General features: G+C 52.6%; 6 protein-coding genes across 6 annotated transcripts; 3 read left to right on the top strand and 3 right to left on the bottom strand.

The window, feature by feature from the left end:
- Positions 1-139: 139 nt before the first annotated feature.
- On the bottom strand, positions 140-1,137 carry KRP23_10275 (uncharacterized protein; the record flags this gene model as incomplete). The annotated part of the gene is made up of 3 exons (XM_067880704.1): positions 140-514; positions 586-931; positions 992-1,137. The coding sequence occupies 3 exons, from the start codon at positions 1,135-1,137 to the stop codon at positions 140-142; spliced, it is 867 nt and encodes a 288-aa protein (XP_067742105.1).
- A 10,437-nt stretch (positions 1,138-11,574) lies between these two features.
- On the bottom strand, positions 11,575-16,172 carry KRP23_10274 (uncharacterized protein; the record flags this gene model as incomplete). Its single annotated transcript, XM_067880703.1, has 2 exons — positions 11,575-13,006; positions 13,975-16,172. The coding sequence occupies 2 exons, from the start codon at positions 16,170-16,172 to the stop codon at positions 11,575-11,577; spliced, it is 3,630 nt and encodes a 1,209-aa protein (XP_067742104.1).
- Positions 16,173-16,775: 603 nt separating this feature from the next.
- Positions 16,776-18,302, top strand: KRP23_10273 (Histidine biosynthesis trifunctional protein; the record flags this gene model as incomplete). Its single annotated transcript, XM_067880702.1, has 2 exons — positions 16,776-18,056; positions 18,147-18,302. The coding sequence occupies 2 exons, from the start codon at positions 16,776-16,778 to the stop codon at positions 18,300-18,302; spliced, it is 1,437 nt and encodes a 478-aa protein (XP_067742103.1).
- Positions 18,303-18,591: 289 nt separating this feature from the next.
- Positions 18,592-19,069, bottom strand: KRP23_10272 (Cytochrome b-c1 complex subunit 9; the record flags this gene model as incomplete). The annotated part of the gene is made up of 2 exons (XM_067880701.1): positions 18,592-18,720; positions 18,839-19,069. 2 exons carry the CDS (start codon positions 19,067-19,069, stop codon positions 18,592-18,594), a joined length of 360 nt encoding a protein of 119 aa, XP_067742102.1.
- Positions 19,070-19,457: 388 nt separating this feature from the next.
- Positions 19,458-20,543, top strand: KRP23_10271 (uncharacterized protein; the record flags this gene model as incomplete). The annotated part of the gene is made up of 1 exon (XM_067880700.1): positions 19,458-20,543. One exon carries the CDS (start codon positions 19,458-19,460, stop codon positions 20,541-20,543), a length of 1,086 nt encoding a protein of 361 aa, XP_067742101.1.
- A 270-nt stretch (positions 20,544-20,813) lies between these two features.
- Positions 20,814-21,269, top strand: KRP23_10270 (DNA-directed RNA polymerase III subunit RPC9; the record flags this gene model as incomplete). Its single annotated transcript, XM_067880699.1, has 1 exon — positions 20,814-21,269. The coding sequence occupies one exon, from the start codon at positions 20,814-20,816 to the stop codon at positions 21,267-21,269; it is 456 nt and encodes a 151-aa protein (XP_067742100.1).
- Between the last annotated feature and the right edge of the window lie 71 nt (positions 21,270-21,340).

Genomic DNA, 21,340 nt, shown 5'->3' with positions numbered 1-21,340 from the left:
ATAAGTGAGTGAGCTTGAGCCAACATTCGATTTGAACGGCTCCTGGAAGTGGTTAAATAGACTATGACCTTGTACCCCCTCCCGCATACAGCACTGCTCTCCGCACGAGCCCATTCACTTGTGTTACCTGTTTCCTTCATCACGCCTCAAACAGAGCATACTTGGCGTCCGCAAGACCCTTCGAGATAGCGGGGATCGCACCGGAGACGCATTCCTGAATCTTCTCACGGTAGCGCAACGCTCCTGCTGCCGCCAATGCCAGCGCGATAGCTGTACCTCCGATCATCACGTAACAACTAGAATCGTCTTCCAGTCCTGCGCCTGAATTGGGCGTCCTAGTGTGTCCACCCGACACCGACTGATAGGAAACGCCATTCACTTCTCGATCATTTGCCACAGCTCCAGTCGATCGGTCTGGGGATTTCTGGTTTGTCGTCGACGTCTCCACTGCCCCTTTAACTTTACTCGCCTCCTGGGCAGCTAGATGCGCCGCTTGAATCCGACGAAGCAGTTGCTGCAGCACACAAAACCCACGGTCACCATCAAACTTCAAACGACCAAAAAGTAGCAACTTCCTCTGTGTACCAGTTTCACTGCATCATCCAGTACAGTATCCCCCGTCACAAATAGTCGTGTAGCTTCAATCCCTTCATCTGGTAGTAGCACCTGCAGCGCCAGCACCTCAGCAGCTTTGGCGTATTGCTCGGGACTGAAAGGATCTCCTCCGTCCACAGCAAAAGACCCAAGCAGACCCCGCAGAGCCTGCGCAGCCATCGGTCGGCGGTTCATGGCTACCAGAAATTTCCCCCACTGGATGGCAATCTCGCTCGGTAGCGGGGCAAAAGCTCGAGCAATTGTGGCCGCCGTCTCCACCTCGTCGTCCAGGTCCAGCTCGAACACTGCCTGCAAGTATACGGACAGCACGCGCTCCCTACACAAGTGCTATTAAATTAGAGAGTCTATCACGTGTAACATATGAAGTGCATCGTACTCATCCGTCGTCATGGCAGACGCATCCTCCTGTCGGAGTGGGCGCGCTGCGAGCATGCTTCGACTGTCGTTGAGCGCCTGCGTCCATTCTCCACGCAGCAGCGCGTCCTCCACGGCGGCGGCGTCCACAGACAGCGACGAAGGCATGGCAGCGAGCAAAATCAATTATGACAGAAATCGTTGACGTTGACGTTGGAGAAGGACCTCTAGATTAATAAATTATTCACGCGAGTGGGCCCGCCATACATTATCCCTCTCGAACAGAATAAACCTTCTCTATGACTGCCAATCAAATCGCATATGCAACTTGTCAGGGTCTTCGCGCGCGATCAATACGGGTAAAGGAAGCAAGGAAGCAAACTCGCTGCGCCGAGACCCAATGAATCAACCGTCCTTCTTCTTAGAGCAGCGCGAACTCTTGCTAGGTTGAGCCGAGGTGTTCCGGAGCCGTGCGAGTCCCGAAGGTCTCCGCGTGGTAGGCGTTGAACACGGACTCGCTGTATTTGCCCGTACCATTCAAAGCAAACTCACCGTTGATGATGGTTCATTTGTTGTGAATCATTTCACTGGCCATGCGCCCAGTCTTGACAGGAATACCCTCGTCCTTAAACTTGCAGAGCCATTTCAGGTTCTTCTTTCTCGTAGCACTCTTTTCGCCGACTATCATGCGGATCATGCAGCCTTTCGCGTGCAGGGATCACTTTTTTACTTATTGAGATGTCCTTCTCGACGTAAATAATGATCGAAGCAACGTAGAAAGGAGCAGTAAGTTATCAACTAGGCAAAGTAGGGAATATCAATAATTGCAATGAAGCTCTGCGAAAACTGCATGCTAAAACCGCAGAGCGCTGAACTAACCTAGATCGCGCTGTCAACCATGTGGATATCTCATAGTCGCTTGTTCACCCGTAGAAAAAGGATCATTTCGGGGGTGTATGACGTCGTGCGGTGGCGCTCGTGTCCAAGCGTAGACTGAAAATCTCTCCACGATGTTTGACGTCGGGGGAATTGAAGACAGCAGCGAATACGTCAGTGCTTTTTGGGACCGCTTTCTCTTTCGCTCCAACTGCACAACGAACGACTCTTCTTCGCTTTCTGCGTCGCTCTCATCTCGAATCGCGTGCGCCTCTAAAATGAGCCCTCCGATGCGATCGTTTGTAATGGACATGTTACTAATGTCCATCGTGCCATCAGGCTGGGCGGTTAACCCGAGGTAGCTCACGACCGCGTCGAGCGCGTTGGGGTATCTCGAATACCACGTCTCGTCCACGACAATAGCACGGCCTGGAGCACGCGCAGTGTATTACGTTTCAGTTTTCCTGTGCTCGGCCTCCACTCAGCTGCGATTGCATCCGCATGCCCACCCGACCCTGAACAACAAAGATGGTTACATTTACCAGCTGAACCAACGCCGACGCGCTCGATTGCGCGGTGAAGTATTTATCGGCTATTTGGAGGTTAATTAAAAAAGGCAACTTGTGGTTGAAGTTGACGGCAGGGTCATCCACTGCGGGTCTCGACTGGCAAATGTGCTGTATAACTCTACGTTCTACGGTCGAATGTACGAGTCCGGCGCCCTATTTCCAATGGGACTGCCGATGGCTGCTGTGGACGGCCAAGACAAGTTTTGGCGACAAGTGGCGGCAGTGTTTGCGTGCGGCAATGCGCAGTTCGATAGGTTGTTGGGTCCATCTGGTCGATCACCCCGAGATTATCCCCTTCCCACTCTTCAGCCGAGCTCTGTGCCATTTAGTAGGACATGACGACGAGGTATGAGACGCTTCTGGCGAGGTGGAGGCAACTGGGTAGGATTTTGCACAGTTCTGCGGGGACTTCCTGGAGGTGCTGTACTTGCACGAGTGGCTGTAGTTTTGTCCGATTGTAGTGGGGTGGGATGATGTGAGAGCTGCGAAGAAGGGAGAGAGTGACAAAGATGCCTCAGTTGATGACTCGGAGAAGGGAGCACGGCAGAACTTTCTTAGGCTGAATGAGGCGGCAGTGCCTACTCAAGTTTAGAGCTCGGATGAAACTCCGAAGCCGATGCAGCTTCCAAGCTTTTCAGATTTTGGTAAAGCGTAGCAGCTAACCTAACGCCGTGATACGAGTGATGAAGCTCAACAAGAACGTCCGTCGCTTCAGAATTCAGCGATGCAGGAGGATGGTCTTGGGGGGGGGGGGGGGGGGGGGGGGCTGGAAGCAAATACGCAGCATCGCCCAGTAAGTCTGTATGACAAGGTTATTCACTCCTCTCAAGCCGTCCGGGACACAGTGTCGGCCTTTGAAGCTCTGAGGTGCGCTGGGTTCGACCTTGTTGTTATTGCACAAGCGGATGAAAGTGTGAACGCTATTATTCGAGTCTGTCTGCATGAATTGGACAAGGCTGGGAAGCCAAGAACGAATTGATGATTGCTGGCGATTGGATAGGGAAGAGATATTGTGAAAACCGGTTGCTATGCTCATTTTGTTTTCAAATCGGCCAATTTAGATGCCGATTTAGCAACCTCTATATTTCGTTTATGACCGGCAGACCCTGGATTATCGAAAGTCACTCGACTTTATACTCTCACTAGTCTGGCGTATTTATAACAAATGACCGAAGAAGAATGCTGGAAGGCGGAATGCCCATATCGGCATGGGTATTAGCTGTTGCATAAATTGCATCACAATCAGTAGCAGTGTCGGCATGCCCACTCTAATTCGCGTGGGTTTGAAGGTTGGTGAGCTGTATTCGAAGACCTCAAAACGCGCATAATCGCTAGATGGGCTTCATTGATGCCTGGTAGTGCGGTGTGCGGCATGACCTGGTACATAATGTCGTCGTGGCTCATTCATCGGAGGTTTGGGATTTGGCAGGCGTTCCACACGCCACCGTCGTGTTGCACGACGAATAACCAATTGGAGCAGTTTCACAGGAACTTGAAGCATATTTGCATGCTGCGCCTCGCGAGCTGCTAGATTCGATGAACATGGCTCATGTGCCGTTTATGGAGGAGGAGCGAATTTTCGCGAATGTTTCTGAGGTATCGGTTCGCTTGTTCAAATGATACAAGTAACTAATGAACCACCAGTGCATCCTCGCGACACACATGACATCTGTCGGTGATGTAGCTACAACAAATTACTGTATGCGGCAACTTCCAGTTACCCCAACCGCAAATACTCGCCAAGACCGTCTGAAATCGATTGGCTCTGTGAATGCTCGTCGTATCCAACTAGAAGGGATGCCAGCCAGCGGTTAGATAGTGGATTTAGGAAAAGACGCGTGCGGCTGCTTGTATAACGCCAAGTGCAATGTGTGAGTTCACCTTGTAGCAGCTGCAACAAACGCAGGCCTGCCACTGCCCGGTTTAACACCGCCCACTCGTCGCTACATCGCCAACATGCAGCGTGCAGAACACGAACTGAGAGCCATCACCATCGAGGGAGTACTGTTTACACCAAACTTTGTCCACAAAACACCAAAAGTGTACCACCCGCACCCTTGAAAACCAGCTGGCACCGACCGATACCTAATAGCCACCCGATATTGGGGTGACAACACCGCAATATGGCGACCTGCACTTTAGCCCTGAGACCAGCACCAGACAATATAATTTTGACCAATCCATGGTGCCCCTTCCACCTGAATTACAACCAGTAATTTACTGGAGGTGGGCCACCTCCCTTGTCCACGATCATTTAGCAACCCTCCCCCCCCAGTCCTCCATGGGTTTCCGTCACCCTTGGCAGCTACTCGCGTCTGCAATGCCGCAAATTGAGGCCGACGGCCTGTTGGATGGCTTCAAGAAGTTCCGAGTGAAGAAGAGCGATGTTACCCAGTGCTACATATGCATGCACCCCGATCCGCATCCGATGCGAGTGCAACGTCTAACCTGCGCGTGCAAGGCGTGCATGAACGTGACGACCACTTCAGTATGCCCATGGAGAGCTCGAGTCATGACGTGTCAGAAGAAACTTTTGGTAACGATTGAGGAGGCATACGCCCATACTACCCCGGCTCGCACCCCTCGCAAGCCTGTGTTGACTCAGGCGATGAAGACAGTAGTTATGGATTGGTCTGCTCAAGGCCTCAAGCCCAAACGCATTTGGAACGCACTTGTCCAGCGCTTCAACCTGAACGAGACCTCGGCACCAACTCTCGCCACAGTGCAGCGCTTTGCGCATCACCACGTTGCGGGGAGGCTTGGCGGTAGCGACCTCCGCGAAACCGTACGCAACAAGGTTCAAGAAACCTTTTTCACTGGCCAGGAGGAAGAGTCTGCAGCGTTCACGTTCACAAAGTATACAGATGCGAACGGAAATCCTGTAATTGGCAACGGTAGTGACGCTGATCCCTTTGTCGTCGGAGTCAGCGCTAAAAAACTTCTGCGTCGCGCGGATCGGGATCCTACGTCGTTTGTTCTTCACGTCGACGCCACCTACAAGCTCACCCAAGTAGGCTACCCCGTCATCGTCGTAGGAATTTCGGATCGCGCAAGGCGCTTCCATCTCTTAGCGGTGTTCATTGTTTCACAGCAGCAACAAGACCAGCACACTGAAGTCCTCCAGTTACTTCGCCAAGTGTTCAGTGATGTGGTGGGCAAGCCTCTCAGGATTCGTTACGTGATGGGTGATGCAGACGCAGCACAATGGAACGCTGTTGAAGAAGTGTTCGGAGGAGACTGTGCGTACATTTACCTTATGTGCTACTTTCATGTGGCCAAGAAGATTTTTGAGAAAACGCGGTCGATGGCGTGCAACCTTGCAGAATCTGTAATGGCAGACATCCATGACCTGCATTTCACGACAAGTGACGCAGCCTTCCACGATAAGCTTGCTCTGGTGCAAGAAAGCTGGGCCAAAAACAAGGACCTCGCAGCTTTCTCAAAGTATTTTTCCAAGGTATGGCTGAACCAACGCTTTTGGCGATGGCAGTGCTTCCACACACCCAGCGGTTACGCAACCACCAACAATCCTTGTGAGACATACAACGCTGCAATTAAAAGAGACATCACGTTGCGCCGCAAGATGAAGGTAGGTGCTCTCATCCCACTGCTTCGGACCCTATGTGAGAGCGAAAGTGTGGCGGCCAAGACGTTTACAGCCACCTGTGAGCCTGAAGCCAGACTTGTGCGTCGAGTCAGAGCGATGACTCGGGCAGATTTACTGTCGGTGCATTCTACCTCAAGAACAAGCATCCAATTCATACTGTCAGACGATTCTGAGGACCCGTCGTGTGACGTTGTTCGTGTTTTGAGTCGTCCCTCTCCTCGTGTTTATGACGAGACAAGGCGCAAGACGGTAGAAGATCTACCCATCTCCTCGCAGTTGAATAAGCTTACAGCTAACATGGAGACACGGGGAATGCCTGCGTCGGGCTGGCCTGTAGATATGCAATCCAGGTCGTGTCCTTGCAATTTCTGGAACAAGTACGGATCTTGCATCCACACGCTGTATGCATTGGAGCGTCACGGCGCTACGGACATTCTAGGAAGAGAGACGCTTGTAAACCGCGGCGCAAAAGCGCGCAGAGGTGTAGTTGGGAGTGCTGGTCGACCGCGCAACATTGGCCAGGCGCTAGAGAGAGAGTAGGGATGACTATGTGTGCAAAGATTAAGAATATGAAGTAATGTGTCCTCACTTGGCTATCTGACTTGTTCGTTGTTGGTGATAGAGAGCGACATGTTAGTGGTTATTTGTTCTATACAATTTGTTCGCTAGTGTATGTACTAGTGTAAATGACGCACAAGAACTTCAATCGTTCGACCCTTCCAAATAGGCTGCGATTTGAAAATATTTATTTGTCAGACAATATCCCCTACCTGTGATGCCTACTGCATTTTCGTCTGTAGAAAATAATCTATGCGGGTAGAAATGAAAGCCACTAGCTTCAAATACCCTCGTCAGTCTTATTCAGGATCAGGGCTGCGCTTGAAAAGTATCTTCAAAGTTGAAGTTGAAAATAACTTCAACTGTACTACACGGAGCAGTCAATTTTACCGTTTAGTCTAATATGGTTTGTACAAGTGACGTGGTAGAGTCTAACGATTGTCATGATTAGCTGTTTGTTCGGCAGTCACCACTAGATTAAAATAGGCTGCGAAAAGAAAATAGCCAAACATATTTTTACGGTACCGAGAGCTAACCCAAGTACTGGTTTCATCCAAAATCGGTGTTGAGCAAAATCACCAGTGCTAAGAGACAAATCAGAAGCACCAACGTAGTTACTACATTACTCGTTATTTAAAAATGCTGCGAGCACAAAATTAAGCCGAACGTAACAAATGTATTAATCCTCCGAGTCTCCTAGGTTTCCTCTCTTAGCGGCTCGCACCCTCTCCATCCTCTCCTTCATCTTGCGTTTCTTGTCCCTTTTCGCGCTTGCCCCCACCCGCGCTTTCTCAGACTTCTCAGGCAATTCCAGCTTTGCCATGAACTTCTTCTTCTCCTCTTCGAAATATTCCGGGGCGTAGTCGCCTTCCTCCATCATGCTGTAGGCCGAAAGCAGGGATTCCCAGGCTTCTCTTGATCCCTTCTTAGCACCGGATGCCACCTTGGTAGCGTATCTAAACGACGCGCATCGGTCCTTCTCGCGCACCACGACATCTCCGAAGACCCCACCCCACTTGTTGGTTTCCGGTGTGCCCGGCTTGTAGACCAAAAGGACCGAGTGGAAAACGAGATTGTTTAGGACTACGACGTCGCCAGGACGCTGCACCAAAACGCCGCTGCCTGTGGTCTGCAGCATGCGGTTGATTGAGTCGTCCTTGTAACCGTAGTTGAACACGGTTCGCTTCTCAGATTCCGGGGGGAAGAAAACCCATACCTTGAAACAGTCCTTGGCGCAGGGAGGTATGTACGATACCACACGGCCGTGGTCGACGTGGATAGGCGACTCTCTGTTCCTCACTTGCATCCAGTACTCGGATTTGTAGACGTAGGCTTCGTCCCTAGAAAACTTCAGCTTGGAGTAGTAAGCTGGCAAGTGAACAGCAAGCTGATCAGGCGGACAGAACCCACACTTTCCAGCTTCTCGAGCACCTTCCTCCACAAATCGAATAATGCTGGTAGTCTTCAGCGCGTCACGCAAGTGCTGTGGGTCGGTCGGTATTTGCTTGTAGCCGTGGACACCGGCGATGATGTCGCAGGCTCCACGAAAGAGAAGTGCAGGTGCGTTCGATTCAACGACGCGCTGCCAGGAGAAAGGGGACGAGATGTAGCGGTCTTTGCTGTAGCTTAAGCGCGTCTTGATCTTCTCCAGGTCGTAGTACTTGCCGCCGTAGTCACCCGCATCGATGAGGCGTGCCAGGGACTCTATGAATGTCGCAGTCATAGGTCTTGGTGGGGCTGCTTAAATGAGAATGGAGGGCTGGAAAGATACGGTTAGTATGTGCTGTTGGTATTGGTTAAAATTAGTTCAATCATCGTGCGTTTTAAGTTGTGTGATTGTTAGTGGGTGGCTCCCCGGTTTTGCGCTGGTGCTGGGTGCACAAATGCGGTGCAGACAGCTAAAATTGTCGGTGTTTTTGGTATTTTCTCATCACCATCAATACTCTCCAGGCTACCCCTGCGGACAACGCGGTGTCCGACCCCCCCCCCCCCCCCCCCCCGATCCGACGCAGCAGCGGACGACGTCGCAGGCTCACTTGGTGACAGGGCCTCCGAAATTTACATTTACCATAACATTATTTTCCCAATACTTTAGTAAACTATTTTATTTTCCTTGACTCCGACGTGATCATGTGATAATTTATTTTCAAAGACAGGTAATATCACATAATTTATTGCAGTAAAAAATATTTTTATTACTATTTTCTCTCTCAACCAGCCATTCTCGAACCACTGCTCACTTCACCGAACCTGCCGCGCCTCCATTTTAGTTTACCACTTTCAATTTCAAGCCCTACGCCTCAACTACTCCTTGTCCCACCATGGTTCGCGCCAACGGCCCCGACCGCACGTTCACCAACGCCTAAATTTCGGGCTTCTACTTCAGACCGTGCCGTGACGAGTACGACGAGGTGATCCTCGAGTTGTTTTACTGTCGTTGCGGCACGGTCCGAAAGCAAACCAATCGAAACGGGTACTCTAACTTGATGCAGCACGTGTTGCAACAGCATCCCGACCAGGAGGCAGTCATGCTTAACGCTACAACGGCAGAGACCGGGTCCTTGATCAGCTTCGTGCAGCACTCGTCCCAGAACCTCTACGCCTGGTTGGAGCGGGTTGTTTGAATCCAATCTCCCCCTGTCTTTCTGCGAGGATCGAGTTGCAGCTCTTTTGGGGGTGCCCCTTGTGGGATGTGCAAGCTACCGGTTGAATCAAGCAGTTCAACAAGAAATGGCGCAGCATGAAGAAGATCTGGCTGCGGTGTAAGCACTGGTGATCAAGTTGCGGACACTCACCCAATCAGCAAAGCATCGGTACGAAATGTGTACAGTTTGTGGTTCGATGTCAAAATTTTGGGAAAGCTAACTTAATATTTTATGCTCTGAATTCTATTGCCAGAGTTTGAAAACCGAGCTTCAACCAGTCATTCGACAGGATACTCGCTGGAGCTCCATATTCACTATGGTGCAGCGGTATCTGAAACTGCTGGAGTTCTTGGATTTTGAAGACGACGCTATCATGGAGGTGAGGCCGACTCCAGCTGCGACAAAACGACTCCGAACTCTTTTCAAGGACCTCAAGGACATTGAGTCTGTATCGAAGTCTCTCCAGGGTAGCGACGTCGATCTGCTAGATGTGCGTCAGTGGTTTGACGAGCTCATTGCCGTCAAGCCACACTACAACGCATACCTTGGTACGTTACGGTGAGAAATTTTTATATATTACATTGCTAACTATTTTTTTTATTTCAAGGCCTCGAGCGAATATTGTCCACAGTTCCGACTTCGAGGCTGGGTGCGTGCGCGTTCTGCGTGGTCGGCAGGACCCCCTGACACGAGCGGAGAAGGCTGCACTGTTGCCGTTTGCTAAGGCGGTCGACAACGAAGACATCACCGATGACGAGGGGCTCTTCTTCGACGAACGAATTCCGAAGCGCCGCCGCTTGGAGCAGTCCAAGGTGACGTACGAACAGTTGAAGTCAATTCCGTCCGCATCAAATGTGATTGAGCGTTTTTTTTAGTGCGGCTCGCGTCACGGTTGGACAGCAGCGGCATGGGCTCCTTCCATCGACACTGGAGATGATTTTGTTTCTTCGAGAGAATCGTAGCTACTGGGATGCGAGCACGGTCGATAGCCTGAATTATGCTGGAATAAACTGGAGCATTGATGCATTGCATGCGTAGTGATCTACATTATTTATTTGTTGTTGTTGTGCAATGCCATAATTTATTTCCTCCGATGTGGAGGACCCAACTCATAATTGGGCACGGCGTGGCGAGGAAGGGGTGGAAGCTGAAGAAGTAGTGCGAGGCGAAGCTTTGGTTTAGTAGTGTTGTTTGAAGCGATGTTTTAGTTGCGAGGCAAATTGAAAAGTGACATTGAAGCTTTTAGACAAAGACCGCTATCACTGTAAGACTGCTGACAGCAAAGGAGCTCCGCTATCGAATCTCGGGCCCCGTACACTACACGTAATATATCTAGAGCGCCTACAGCGCACCTCTGAATCTTGCACTTAGGCTGTGAGAGTAATCCCGTGCCTTCAGCATCAGATTCGAGTGCCAAGTCGACGCGTCCAGCTTCTCCGTTCAGACGGAGGCATATTGTTCACAAGGAGGAGATTCGCCTGCCGGCGGCAAGCTGCGAAGACGCAAGGCGCGCAGCGCAATCCTTACAGTATACTAAATAAAAATGCCATATTCGGAGGCCCTGCTTGGTGAGCAGCTGATGCGGCTGAGCATGCCAACAAGCGTCGTCGCTAACCGGGATATTATGACCGACAAGAAACCGGGTGTTTAGTGCCCTTTAAAGCCATTTGATCGACAAGGAGCTGGCGTTTGACGGGGCGCCAGACTGCTGTGTTCGCGGCAATTGCATGTTGTTGGCGTTAAAGGATATCGTTTCTCTGCGGCGTACACGCTTTTGTATGCTGCATATTCAGATGAAGGTCACAGCAGCGACCCTCTTCACAACAAAAAGATGTGTTTTCACCCGTCCAATATGTTATCGTGATCCGACCAATTACTGCGTGGTTTGTAGGTGGGTGGTGAATTTTGATCAATTGCGTATTTTGCGTTGTTTTCCGCACTATCGAGGATGGCTTGCTCTCATCTGGTATGGTGACGGTCAAAAGGTGGATGCCATTACATATCCCTCATGAGAACCGAGCTCTCCGACAAATAGTGTGGTGGTAGTGAACAGCAACAACAGCGCGATGGGCCCCATTAGAACACGTCCTACGACGGCAATGCACGCTGCGACAACAGACGGCTGGAGTACATTTTCCCATCCGTGGGTGTTTCGGCTGGGTTTCTTGCTGCATTCGGTCGCCAAGACTGTTGGTGGACTGTCAGGTGTATTAACCATTGCTCCCCCGCTTAATATCAGTCAGGTGAGAGCTTCGTAAGAAATTAAAGTGATGGTTCTCAGTCAGTTTCATGAACATATATATCTGACAGGAACTCCTGGGATAAATTGAAATGGTTGGATATGGGCTCATCAAAGATGTAATTCGAAGAGAATATGTTTTACATTGCCAATACGAAACTTGGAGTGGCAGACGACGGATGTAGTGCGCACAATTTCGTTTCTTTGATATGAAAACCGAATCGTGCGGTATGCTGCTGGTTTTCTGGTATCAATCACCACGGACTTCTTTTCTTTCACGCTCACCTTCGTTGCGATAAACGCAATGATCCAAGCCACGACACCCAAACCCAAGGACGCCACGGCAATGATGGAAGCCATATCAATAGTGAACAGGATGCAGGAATCGTTCAGACCGCAATACTGAGCCCCGCGGGCTGAGGTTTTACGCAGGATTTCGGAGTTCTGCATGATGATGAACTCGAGAGGTGTTCCCTGTACAGAAAGCAGAATGGAGCCTACACAAACCGTGGCGATAAGTTGCATTGCCTCCCATGTAAGACGAAAATGCCGATCCAACTGCTGCTCTCCCGATCGTGCCTTCATCAAGTTGACGTTGACAGCCGAATACGAGAAAGCAAAGAAACAGCACGTGAGGTTTGCAACCGACTCGCCAGTCAAAGTACCCGTCGGCAAGCCGAGCACGTATAGATCCGAGTAAAACATGAGGTGGTATATGCTCTGGGCGAGGTAAACGATCTGCATTCGACCGTTTTGGCAGCGGTAACCCCAGATCTGCGTAAGTAGCACGGAGTGATTGTGGGACATCACCTGGTACAGGCTGACAATGCCCATGATAAGGATCTGGGCAACCACGATGCCTGGGAGAACGTTGAGAGCGACAGTGTCGGCGTAGCGAATTCGAAATGGATTGACGATCATGCCGTTGCGATCAGGTCGATCTTCAGAGACATAGTTCAGCCATTCCCGGAGCGAGTTGAAGTAGTTATGGACGCACACATCTCCGCTGGTACAGAGAGGAATGTCGTCTGGCGAGTGCACCATCAAACCGTACGACCCCCAATGCTTGGACATCTCGCACGTATTTTCGATGAATACTCCGGTTGTGTTTACCTCACGCACTTGACAGTCACCGTAGTAAGCTCGAAGAAGTGGCTGCGTCACATTTGTCCCCCCATATTTTGTTGTGCCGGCCGAAACCATACGTGAAACAGGAGGGAGGCTACTTGTGAAGCTGTACGGGAACAACGTCAAACTCTCAGGAACAGCAATCAAGACGCCATCTCCATTTGTTGCAAGAGCCAGCTTGGAACCGACGAGGTTATTGTTTATCTCCACCACAGGACGGCACTCCGTGTAGTCGGGGAAAGCGTTGAGGTCTACGACTGAGAGTTTGGCAAGAGTGCTGTCACCCACTCTCGTCGGAAACTGGAACAGCCTTGACACTGCTAAAATACTCCAGCGAGTATCACACCCGTCGGTACGTCCTACAGAGAGCTCAAGTTCACGAACCATTTGCGGTGCGATGCTCAGGCCCAGCGTCCTAATCACATCCAGCATCTGTTGAGCTGTCCCCGTGACTACATTGTGTGTGGCCCCCCACCGCTCTGACAAGCGGCATCATTGCCATCCAGAGACTTTGCAAGTGCGAGAGCTTATGGGCTGAGGCGTTGAACACCGGCGAACTCACGAAAGCGTTTCCATCATACAGACTATACTTGACCAGTACGATCTTGCACGCATCCCATGCATCCACCTGCCATGGTCACGTCAATTTCTGTAAAGGCGAAAAAACTATCGTCAGCCTTGATGAGAACTGCGCCGTCCGATAGGTATTTCGTGGCGGTAAACAACAGGAGAAGAGCGATGAGCCCCACTAGAACGCGTCCTGCGACAGCAAGGCTGGCTGCGAGGACCGACGGCCGAAAAACGTTTCTCCATCCACGCGTTCCTCGGTCGAGTTTTTGCTGCTTGTTGTATTCAACCACCCAGCCGGGCGTCTGGTTGTCGGGATCAGACATTGGTTTTCTCTAGACGTGCACAGTATTATTGATGTATGAACTCCCACGTAAAAGCTGAAATGGCCGACCTAAAAGTATCGTTCATTCGCATCCCAATAACTCGAATTTAGGCCCGAACGGCCTATTTTTTGGAAACCTTAGTACTACGGTAGTACGAAGCAAGCCATCGCTCCCAATGTCCCGCCCGACCAACCTTCGTCAACAGAAATGCTTCGTTTATTGACTGTAGTGACAAGAATCAAGTCATTCTTATGAAATATGATGCCTATGCAAAATAGCTGGAGCTCGTAAGCATTCTGGTTCTTCAGGGATTATACAGCGTGAAGCAATGGCCTAAAGTTGTGGGGGGAATTGTGTTGTGGTGTAGCATTGGCACTCGTGTCTGATAAAGCGCCAGCAAAACGATGGAACCGATCTTAGTAGAGAACACCATGAAACTGCAGCTTTTGCCGTGGTTAAATATTACGCTACGGGTGTAGAACCAACGAACCAGTGGTTTTCCTCACTTGCACGAAGCCAAGTGCACGATCGTGCCTGAGACAATGTGCCATTATTCGGATCCAAATACCAGCGCAGCAGCAACACGTTAAACGTTCGGATCAAATTTCTAGGTAGTACTCGCGCCACTAGCAGAAGAACGACTGAGGAGGCCTGGTAAATGTGTTCACCATAGTAGAGGTATCCCGTAAGTAGCAGCGCTTCAACTGTTGTGCAATGTTTGCCGTTGTAGGTGACGTAGGCGATGTCGTCGCAGTCTCGAAACAGCTTCTTGAATGGTGCGCCAATACAGTTTTTCTCGTAGGATGTGAGATTGCTGTAATTGTTTTGGTATGTTGTTCGCTTCTTATTGTCGGCTTCGAGAATCGCGACCTTCTTGCTAGTTTGGGTAACGCTGAGGACTCTCGGCCATATCAAGGCGTGCCGAGGTGACCACGCAACTGCACTTTGCACCTTCAAATATTTCCTCTTGCGAAAATACGCCATTATTACAGCCACACACCCCAGCATCATGGACAAAATGGTTACTACAGTGGCGGTGCTGAGTCCGAACAAGACACAGGCGTCATTCAGCCCGCAGTACTTTGCACCTCGAGTCGATGTTTTGCGTAAAATCTCGGCGTTATGGGAAATGATAATCTCCATCGACGTCTTTTGTACGGATTGAAGATAGGCCCACACACAAAGTGTTACAACAAATTGCATCGCCTCCCAGACGAGCCGAAAATCACGGTCTAGCAATTGATCACCCGAACGTGCCTTGATCAAATTGACGAGCGAGTACGAAAAGGCAAAAAAACAGTAGGTCAAGTTTGCAATGGACTCCCCCGTCAGTGTTCCGGTCGCAAGTCCAAGCATGTACAGATCCGAATTGTAGATGAGATGGTAGCAGATTTGTGCGAAGTAGACCACCTGCATGAATCCGTTTTGGCACCGATACGCCCATATTTGAGTGAGAAGCACAGAACGCTTGTGCGACATCACTTGGTACAGACTGATGATTCCCATGAGGAGCATCTGCATCACGACGACGCCAGGGAGGACACTGATGGCGACCGTATCGGCGTAGCGACTGCGGAACGTGTTGAGGTTCATGCCGACGCGGTTGGGTTTGTCTGCAGTGATACAGTGCTCCCATTCCCAGAGCGAGTTGAAAAAGTTGTGAATACACACGTCTCCCGTGCTGCACAGTGGAATGTCATCGGGAGAGTGCACCATCAGTCCATAACTCAGCCAGTGCTTCGACATCTCACACGTGTCTTCGATGTAAACACCCGTCGTATTCACTGCACGAACACGACAGCCACCGTAGTAACCTCGGAGCGAAGACTCTACCACTGTTGTCGCCCCATTCTTCGTTTTCGCTTTATCAGCTGGGACTATACGAGAGATCGGAGGCAAACTGCTCGTGAAGCTGTACGGGAACAACGTCAGTTCATCCGGAACCACTGCAAGTAAATCTTCGCCTTCCGTTTCCAACACTAGCTTGGAGCCAACCAGATCGTCATTTAACTCGACATCAGGGCGACATTCTGTGTAGTCTGGGAAGACATGAGTGTCTACGGCAGGGATGTGGCCAAACTCGGCGCTCCCAGCACTTGTAGGATACTGGAACAGCCGCACGACCGACATCATGGTCCATTTCGAGATGCATTCGTCTGCGTGCTCAATGGCCAGCTCAAGCTCTCGCACCATTTGCGGCGAGAGATTGAGCTCGGCTATTCGGATGATGTTGAACAGCTCTTGCGCCGTTCCCGTGACAACAATCGGAGCCGTTCCCCATTCGTTGTAGCTACTCTGGCAAAGTGTTCCGTTCACATCCAGAGCATCCGCAAAGGCGAGAATTTCGTCACTCAGAGGGCTGAAGTCGTATAGCGACACGTTTGGAGCGATGGACGTCAGCGTAAAGAAAGTTGGAGCCGATGCGATGGCCACGCCTTTCAGTAGCGTATACTTGAGCATGACGATTTTGCACGGACCAAGACACCCCGTGCATCCTCCAGCCATGGAGCCGTCGCGTTCCGTAAACGCAAAGATGCTCTGGTCTGCCTTGATGAAGACACTGGCGTCCCATAAATACCCAGTGGTGGCGAACAAGAACATCACCGCTAGTGGTCCCACGATAGTGCGTCCTGCGATGGCCAGACACGCTATAATGGCCGAAGGTTGTAGCAGAAGTCCCCACCCCATCCTTGCCTGAGCGAGTTTTTGTTGGTGGTAATACTCCGTCGCCCATGTCGTGGGCCTGGTTCCGTCACCAGGCCTGATCATTTCGGCTTCGGCAATGCCAGTTGATGAAGATAACAACTGACGGGCTTAAAAAAAGAAACTTCTCATGCTAACGGACGAGTCGGAACTAAAGCTGTTTAATATAATGATCAGATACTTAGCAAACATGGTTACCAGGGTAGCGGGCTGGGACTGCGCCAGTAGCCCAGAATCAAAGCTCGTAGCGAACATGAAGTTCAAGCAAGCGCCTCCGAAAGAGTAGGGTCCACGTACCAGCGCCGATCCAGGCGAAGGAGAGCGCCCGTTGTATTTTTCTCGAAGCCAGCAGTAGCTCGCTGCAGCAGAGATAACCTCTTGAGTAAGAGTCTCCACAATGATACATCGCTTGTGACTCGGTCGCAGAAGACCACGTATAATATGTCATATCGGACATGCTGCATACATGTACACATTTTAGCCCGACCCAAATTCGCTGCGCACGACCCAAATTTGCTGCCCAAATTTCCAATCCTGACCAATTCTGTCACGAGTTTGGGCATACTAACAAAACCCGAGCCCATCAGCATGTTGATCCCCGAGTTCTCGTCTCTATCTGCGGCCACGACCGACGCGCAGTGCGCGCTGCTGCGGCGCCTGAGCACGCTGGGCCTCGTGTACGCCAAGCTGCCGGATGGTCAGTTGCGTGATCTGGCGCCGCTCGTACCCGCGTTCAACACGGAGCCGCGCGAAGTGTCGCTCAAGGCGTCGCTGATGGACGCGCGCACGCTGTTAGGCCCGTTCTCGGCCGAGATGCTCGATCCATTGGCGACGTGGCTGGACCAGGGCGTGGACAAGGTGCTGGTGGACGCCGCCTCAAGCGAAGACGAAGAGCTAGAGCGGGTGGCCGTCGCCGTGTCGGAACTGCCGGCCGCTCGAGTGGTGCTGCGCATTCCGGTGCCTTTGCTACACGCCCGAGAAGTCACCGAGCTCAGTGAGAAACTAGTGAGGCTGGAAGGCACTGCGAGTGGCGTGGTGCTCGTCATTGACTCGGTGACACTCACGCAGGAGAACGGGTTCGAAGCGTTGTTTACAGGTCTGCAGGTGCTGAGGAAGAGCGTCGACGACACCTTCCTGTTTGCAGTGGAGATGAGCGCGGGCTCTGCAGTGGGTGGTAGTGCAGTGCTGGCGCTCGCCAGGATCCAGGAGCTCCACCACAAGAACATTCACGTGGTGACCTCTGGATACTGCGATGGTGAAGGTGAGGAGCGCATTGATATGGTGACGGGAGACGGTGAGGCGGTGGTAGACGCAGCACTGGCGTTCGTCCAGTGCCTGCGTACGGACCGGCCGGATGGACTATTCACGACAGTTGTGGCCGATGAAGCGGGTGTGGCGCTCGGACTGGTGTACTCGAGCGCGGAGAGTATCTTGGCTGCTGTTTCGAGCGGCCGTGGCGTCTACTACTCCCGATCACGTGGCGGCCTCTGGAAGAAGGGCGAGAGCAGCGGCAACGCCCAGAAGCTCCTACAGATCGACATGGACTGCGACAGCGATGCTCTGCGCTTCACCGTGAACCAAACTGGCGCTGGATTCTGCCACCTCAACACTCGTACGTGCTGGGGCCGCGACGGCGGCCTCCGTGCTCTGGAGAGCATGCTCTTCAGCCGTCACGCGCATGCGCCTGTCGGATCTTATACCAAGCGGCTGTTTGATGACTCGGAGCTGTTGCGCAACAAGCTTGTCGAAGAGGCACAGGAGCTTGCAGAGGCTGAATCCATCCCGGATGTGGCTGGCGAGGCCGCTGACGTCATGTACTTCGCCATGGTGCGCTGCGTGGCAGCAGGTTGCAAGCTTAGCGACGTCGAGGTAAGACTGCTTACGTACTCTAATATTCCGGTGGTCCTTTACACGATGCTCTTGGCTCTAACGCTTTCTGGCGGTCTTGACCCCTTACAGAAAATGCTCGACAAGCGCGCGTTGAAGGTGAAGCGTCGACCTGGCAACTCGAAGGCCTACCGTATCTCGGCCGCGAACAAGATCCTAAACACCAAAGGCATGAGCAGCGGCTCGGGCAGCGCTGCGTCGGCTTCCGCTGTCAGCGAGCACAGCTAGATGTTAAAGACAAAAGAGGAGCCCCGCTAGAAGACACAACAACCCACTACCGGAGTCATAACCCCCACGCGTGATCGCATGCATAGAGTCAGGAGAGGGTGACGAGGAACCTTCATCGTAGTATTTTTCTTCGTGTTTCTGGTCAGTTAAAGGCAAGCCCCTATAACACGACACTCAATTTTCCTCACGCCAACTCATGTGTCGAAAAGTGATCGAAAGGCAGTTCTTGAGTGCTGCGGATTGCGTTGCAATGGGCCAAGAAGACGAAAGACTCAACCAATGGGAACGTCTATTCGTCGTCCTCGTCGTCCTCGTGGGCGTCCTCCTCCTCTTCTTCCTCTTCTTCCTCCTCTTCCTCCTCTTCCTCTTCTTCCTCCTCCTCAGCGAACTTGGACCAGTCAATGTGGTGATACAGGCGCTGCATATCAACCAACAATAAATGAAAAAATACCAAAAATGTCAGCACCACCAGAATGTGTCATAAGCCCATAACTCGTTGAAGAGATCCTATTTGGCTGCGAACTGCTGCAACGTACACCGCGGTTGCTGGACTCCCAGATGTAGCTGGTGGCCGATCCGTAGACGCCCTCCACGACCAGCGCGGCGACGAGGACCGTGGTCACATACACGGGCGTGCTCTTCATGAAGGTCTTGTAGACGCCGTCCAACGCTCCCTTGCCGTTCACGGACGAGCGCTTAGTGGAGGCCATGCGCGCACCCTGGCGCTGGGCCTGCGAGGCAGCCTGGCGGATCGTTCGGCTCAGCATCTTGTGCAGTGGCGGGGACCGGCGACGTTCCTTTGCGCTTCTTTGGCTCTAGCAGCAATGGCGGGGAGGGAGACGACGAGCCTGCGGTTCTGGGGGCTCTTACTACTAAGTACGAATCCATACCGTGGTGCAGTTCTCGTAAGTGGGGCGCCCAAATTAACGCTGTTTTGGGCGGCTCCCAATTGACTAGTTTGGGCGGACGCTTTTCCACAAAAAATAGAGCCGTTTTGTGTATGGTGCATAGTGAATGCAAGAGGAAAAAGGGGGGGATTTTGAGTCGCCTCGACATATCTGGAAGAAAGAAAGCGCACGTGCAAGCTTTGCCCAAGAGCTCTGCGGTGCCGACTAGCTGCTCGTAGCTCACTTCCTCAACTGCCAGTAGCTTGCGATGGAGCCTCTCGTGGTGACGGGCAAGCGGCGGAGACCCGCGTCGGCCTCGCTGTCGCCGCCCCCTCCACCCCGCCAGCCTACGCGTGATGACGCCGCGAGCTGGAAGAAGCGGCGGCTAGATGCGTCGCCCTTGAAGCCGCAGGAGCTGCGCAGCCCCGAGCCGGAGGAGAAGAAGCCCAAGCCCAGTAACAAACGGCAACGCAGTGCCACACCCGAGCAATCGCCACAGGGGGAGACGAGCAACAGCTGCAGCAGCGGCAACGAGGACAAACAGGGGACCAAGAGGCGTCGCGTAGGGGAGGACGGGGCTTCTACCTCGCCCCCTCCCGCTCTACCGTCCTCCCCACCGGCCAATTTGAGTGAAAGGCACTCGCAGACTACGCCAGAACAGGTTCCAGAGGAGAAGGCGAGGTTCCCTCCCTCGCCCATTGTCATCCCGTCTCGACGAGACGAGGAGGAGGACCCAAAGGAGAACAGAGCGGACGCCACATACACCAACTTGGAGGAGTTCGTCGTGAGCTCCCAAGGCAGCGACGCAGACCTAGTAGCGGCATGTGCCAACCTCGACAAGGACGTCGTAAGCTGCAGCCAGGACTCGCAGGCCAGCGACGTTGAGAGGGCGCGGCAGCGCACGTCGCTTCGCACAGTTCAGGTGACGCCCCCACCGTCCGCGCGGATGCTGGACAGGAAGAACCCTCCGCCCCCGCCCAAGAGAACCAAGCGGCGACGCAACTACGGGGGCATCGTGTACGCGCGGACGTATCCACGGCTTGCGCTGTCTCCGCTTGTAGATGACTCGCCGCCCAGCTCTCCGCGCGTCTTCAGATCGCTGGAGAACGAGTTCGCCTTCGCCATGCAGGACACGCCCGAGATCCGCCCCAGGGTACGACCCGCGCCCAGGATGGCGAGGGGTACAAGACGATCGACTCGAGCAGGGTCCACGCGGGCGCAAAGATCCTTGGACACACCCACCTCGACGATGGTATTGAGGTCACGCCAACTGAACCCGAGCTTGAGTGCGGACGGCAGCAAGCCCGAGAACCAACGCGAGAGGGAGCAGCGTGACGCTCAGCGCCGGCAGTGAAGGGGGCAAGTGCTGATATGAGTGGCAGGGCGACCCCATGGTCTATGCGAGCTTCGTGACGCCGATTAAGTACTTTTTATTGTTAGTTTTAGTTCTTATTTCCTAGGGATTAGGTGCTGAGATAGCAGCCTAGACACTTGTAGTTTTACTATGTGGAAGCGCATAATCCAACTGTTTTCTGCCCTGCCGTGTGCGTTTTGCGATAATCTCGCATTAGATTGCGACCGCGAACCCAGCTCGCCAACCAAACCACCCAGACCAAGGTTGACCATGAAGGTGCTGCTGATCAACGAGGGTTCGCTGAGCGATTTCGAGGTGCTGTCGCTCATGCAGGAGCGCAAGGAGCAGCGCCTGCACAAGTCGGCCATGGTCGAGTACGCTGAGCGCAACTGGATGGACCACAAGGTGCTCAAGTTCCTCACGCAGAGCCACTCCAACTGCTCCACGCTTAGCGCCAGCTGCATCCAGGACTTCCTCAAGGAGCTGGCCCAGGCCGAGCTGCCGGCGCTCACGCCCGCCGAGAAGCTGCAGTTCATCAACCACATCCCCACGGAGCTGGTGGACGTCCACCTCATCATCGAGGACTGCGCCGGGCGCTTCTCGGAGACGCAGGTGGACAAGCTCATCCGCATCGTCGAGCGCACGCTGGCGACTGAACTGCTGGAGAAGCGGCAGAATGCCGATGCGGTGCAGACTGAAGAAGCTGTCGAGCAGGCGGAAGAGTAGTTAGTGAGCCCACCATACGTAATATAGAGACAACTGCACGGCGTGTGCACCATTGAGAGCAAACCCAAGAG

The sequence above is a fragment of the Phytophthora ramorum genome (genome assembly GCF_020800215.1).
Source record: "Phytophthora ramorum isolate Pr-102 chromosome Unknown Phyram_PR-102_s0009, whole genome shotgun sequence".
Classification (NCBI taxonomy): Eukaryota; Oomycota; class Peronosporomycetes; order Peronosporales; family Peronosporaceae; genus Phytophthora; species Phytophthora ramorum.
Note: the sequence above shows the minus strand (reverse complement) of the source record. Positions and strands in the feature narration are given on the sequence as shown.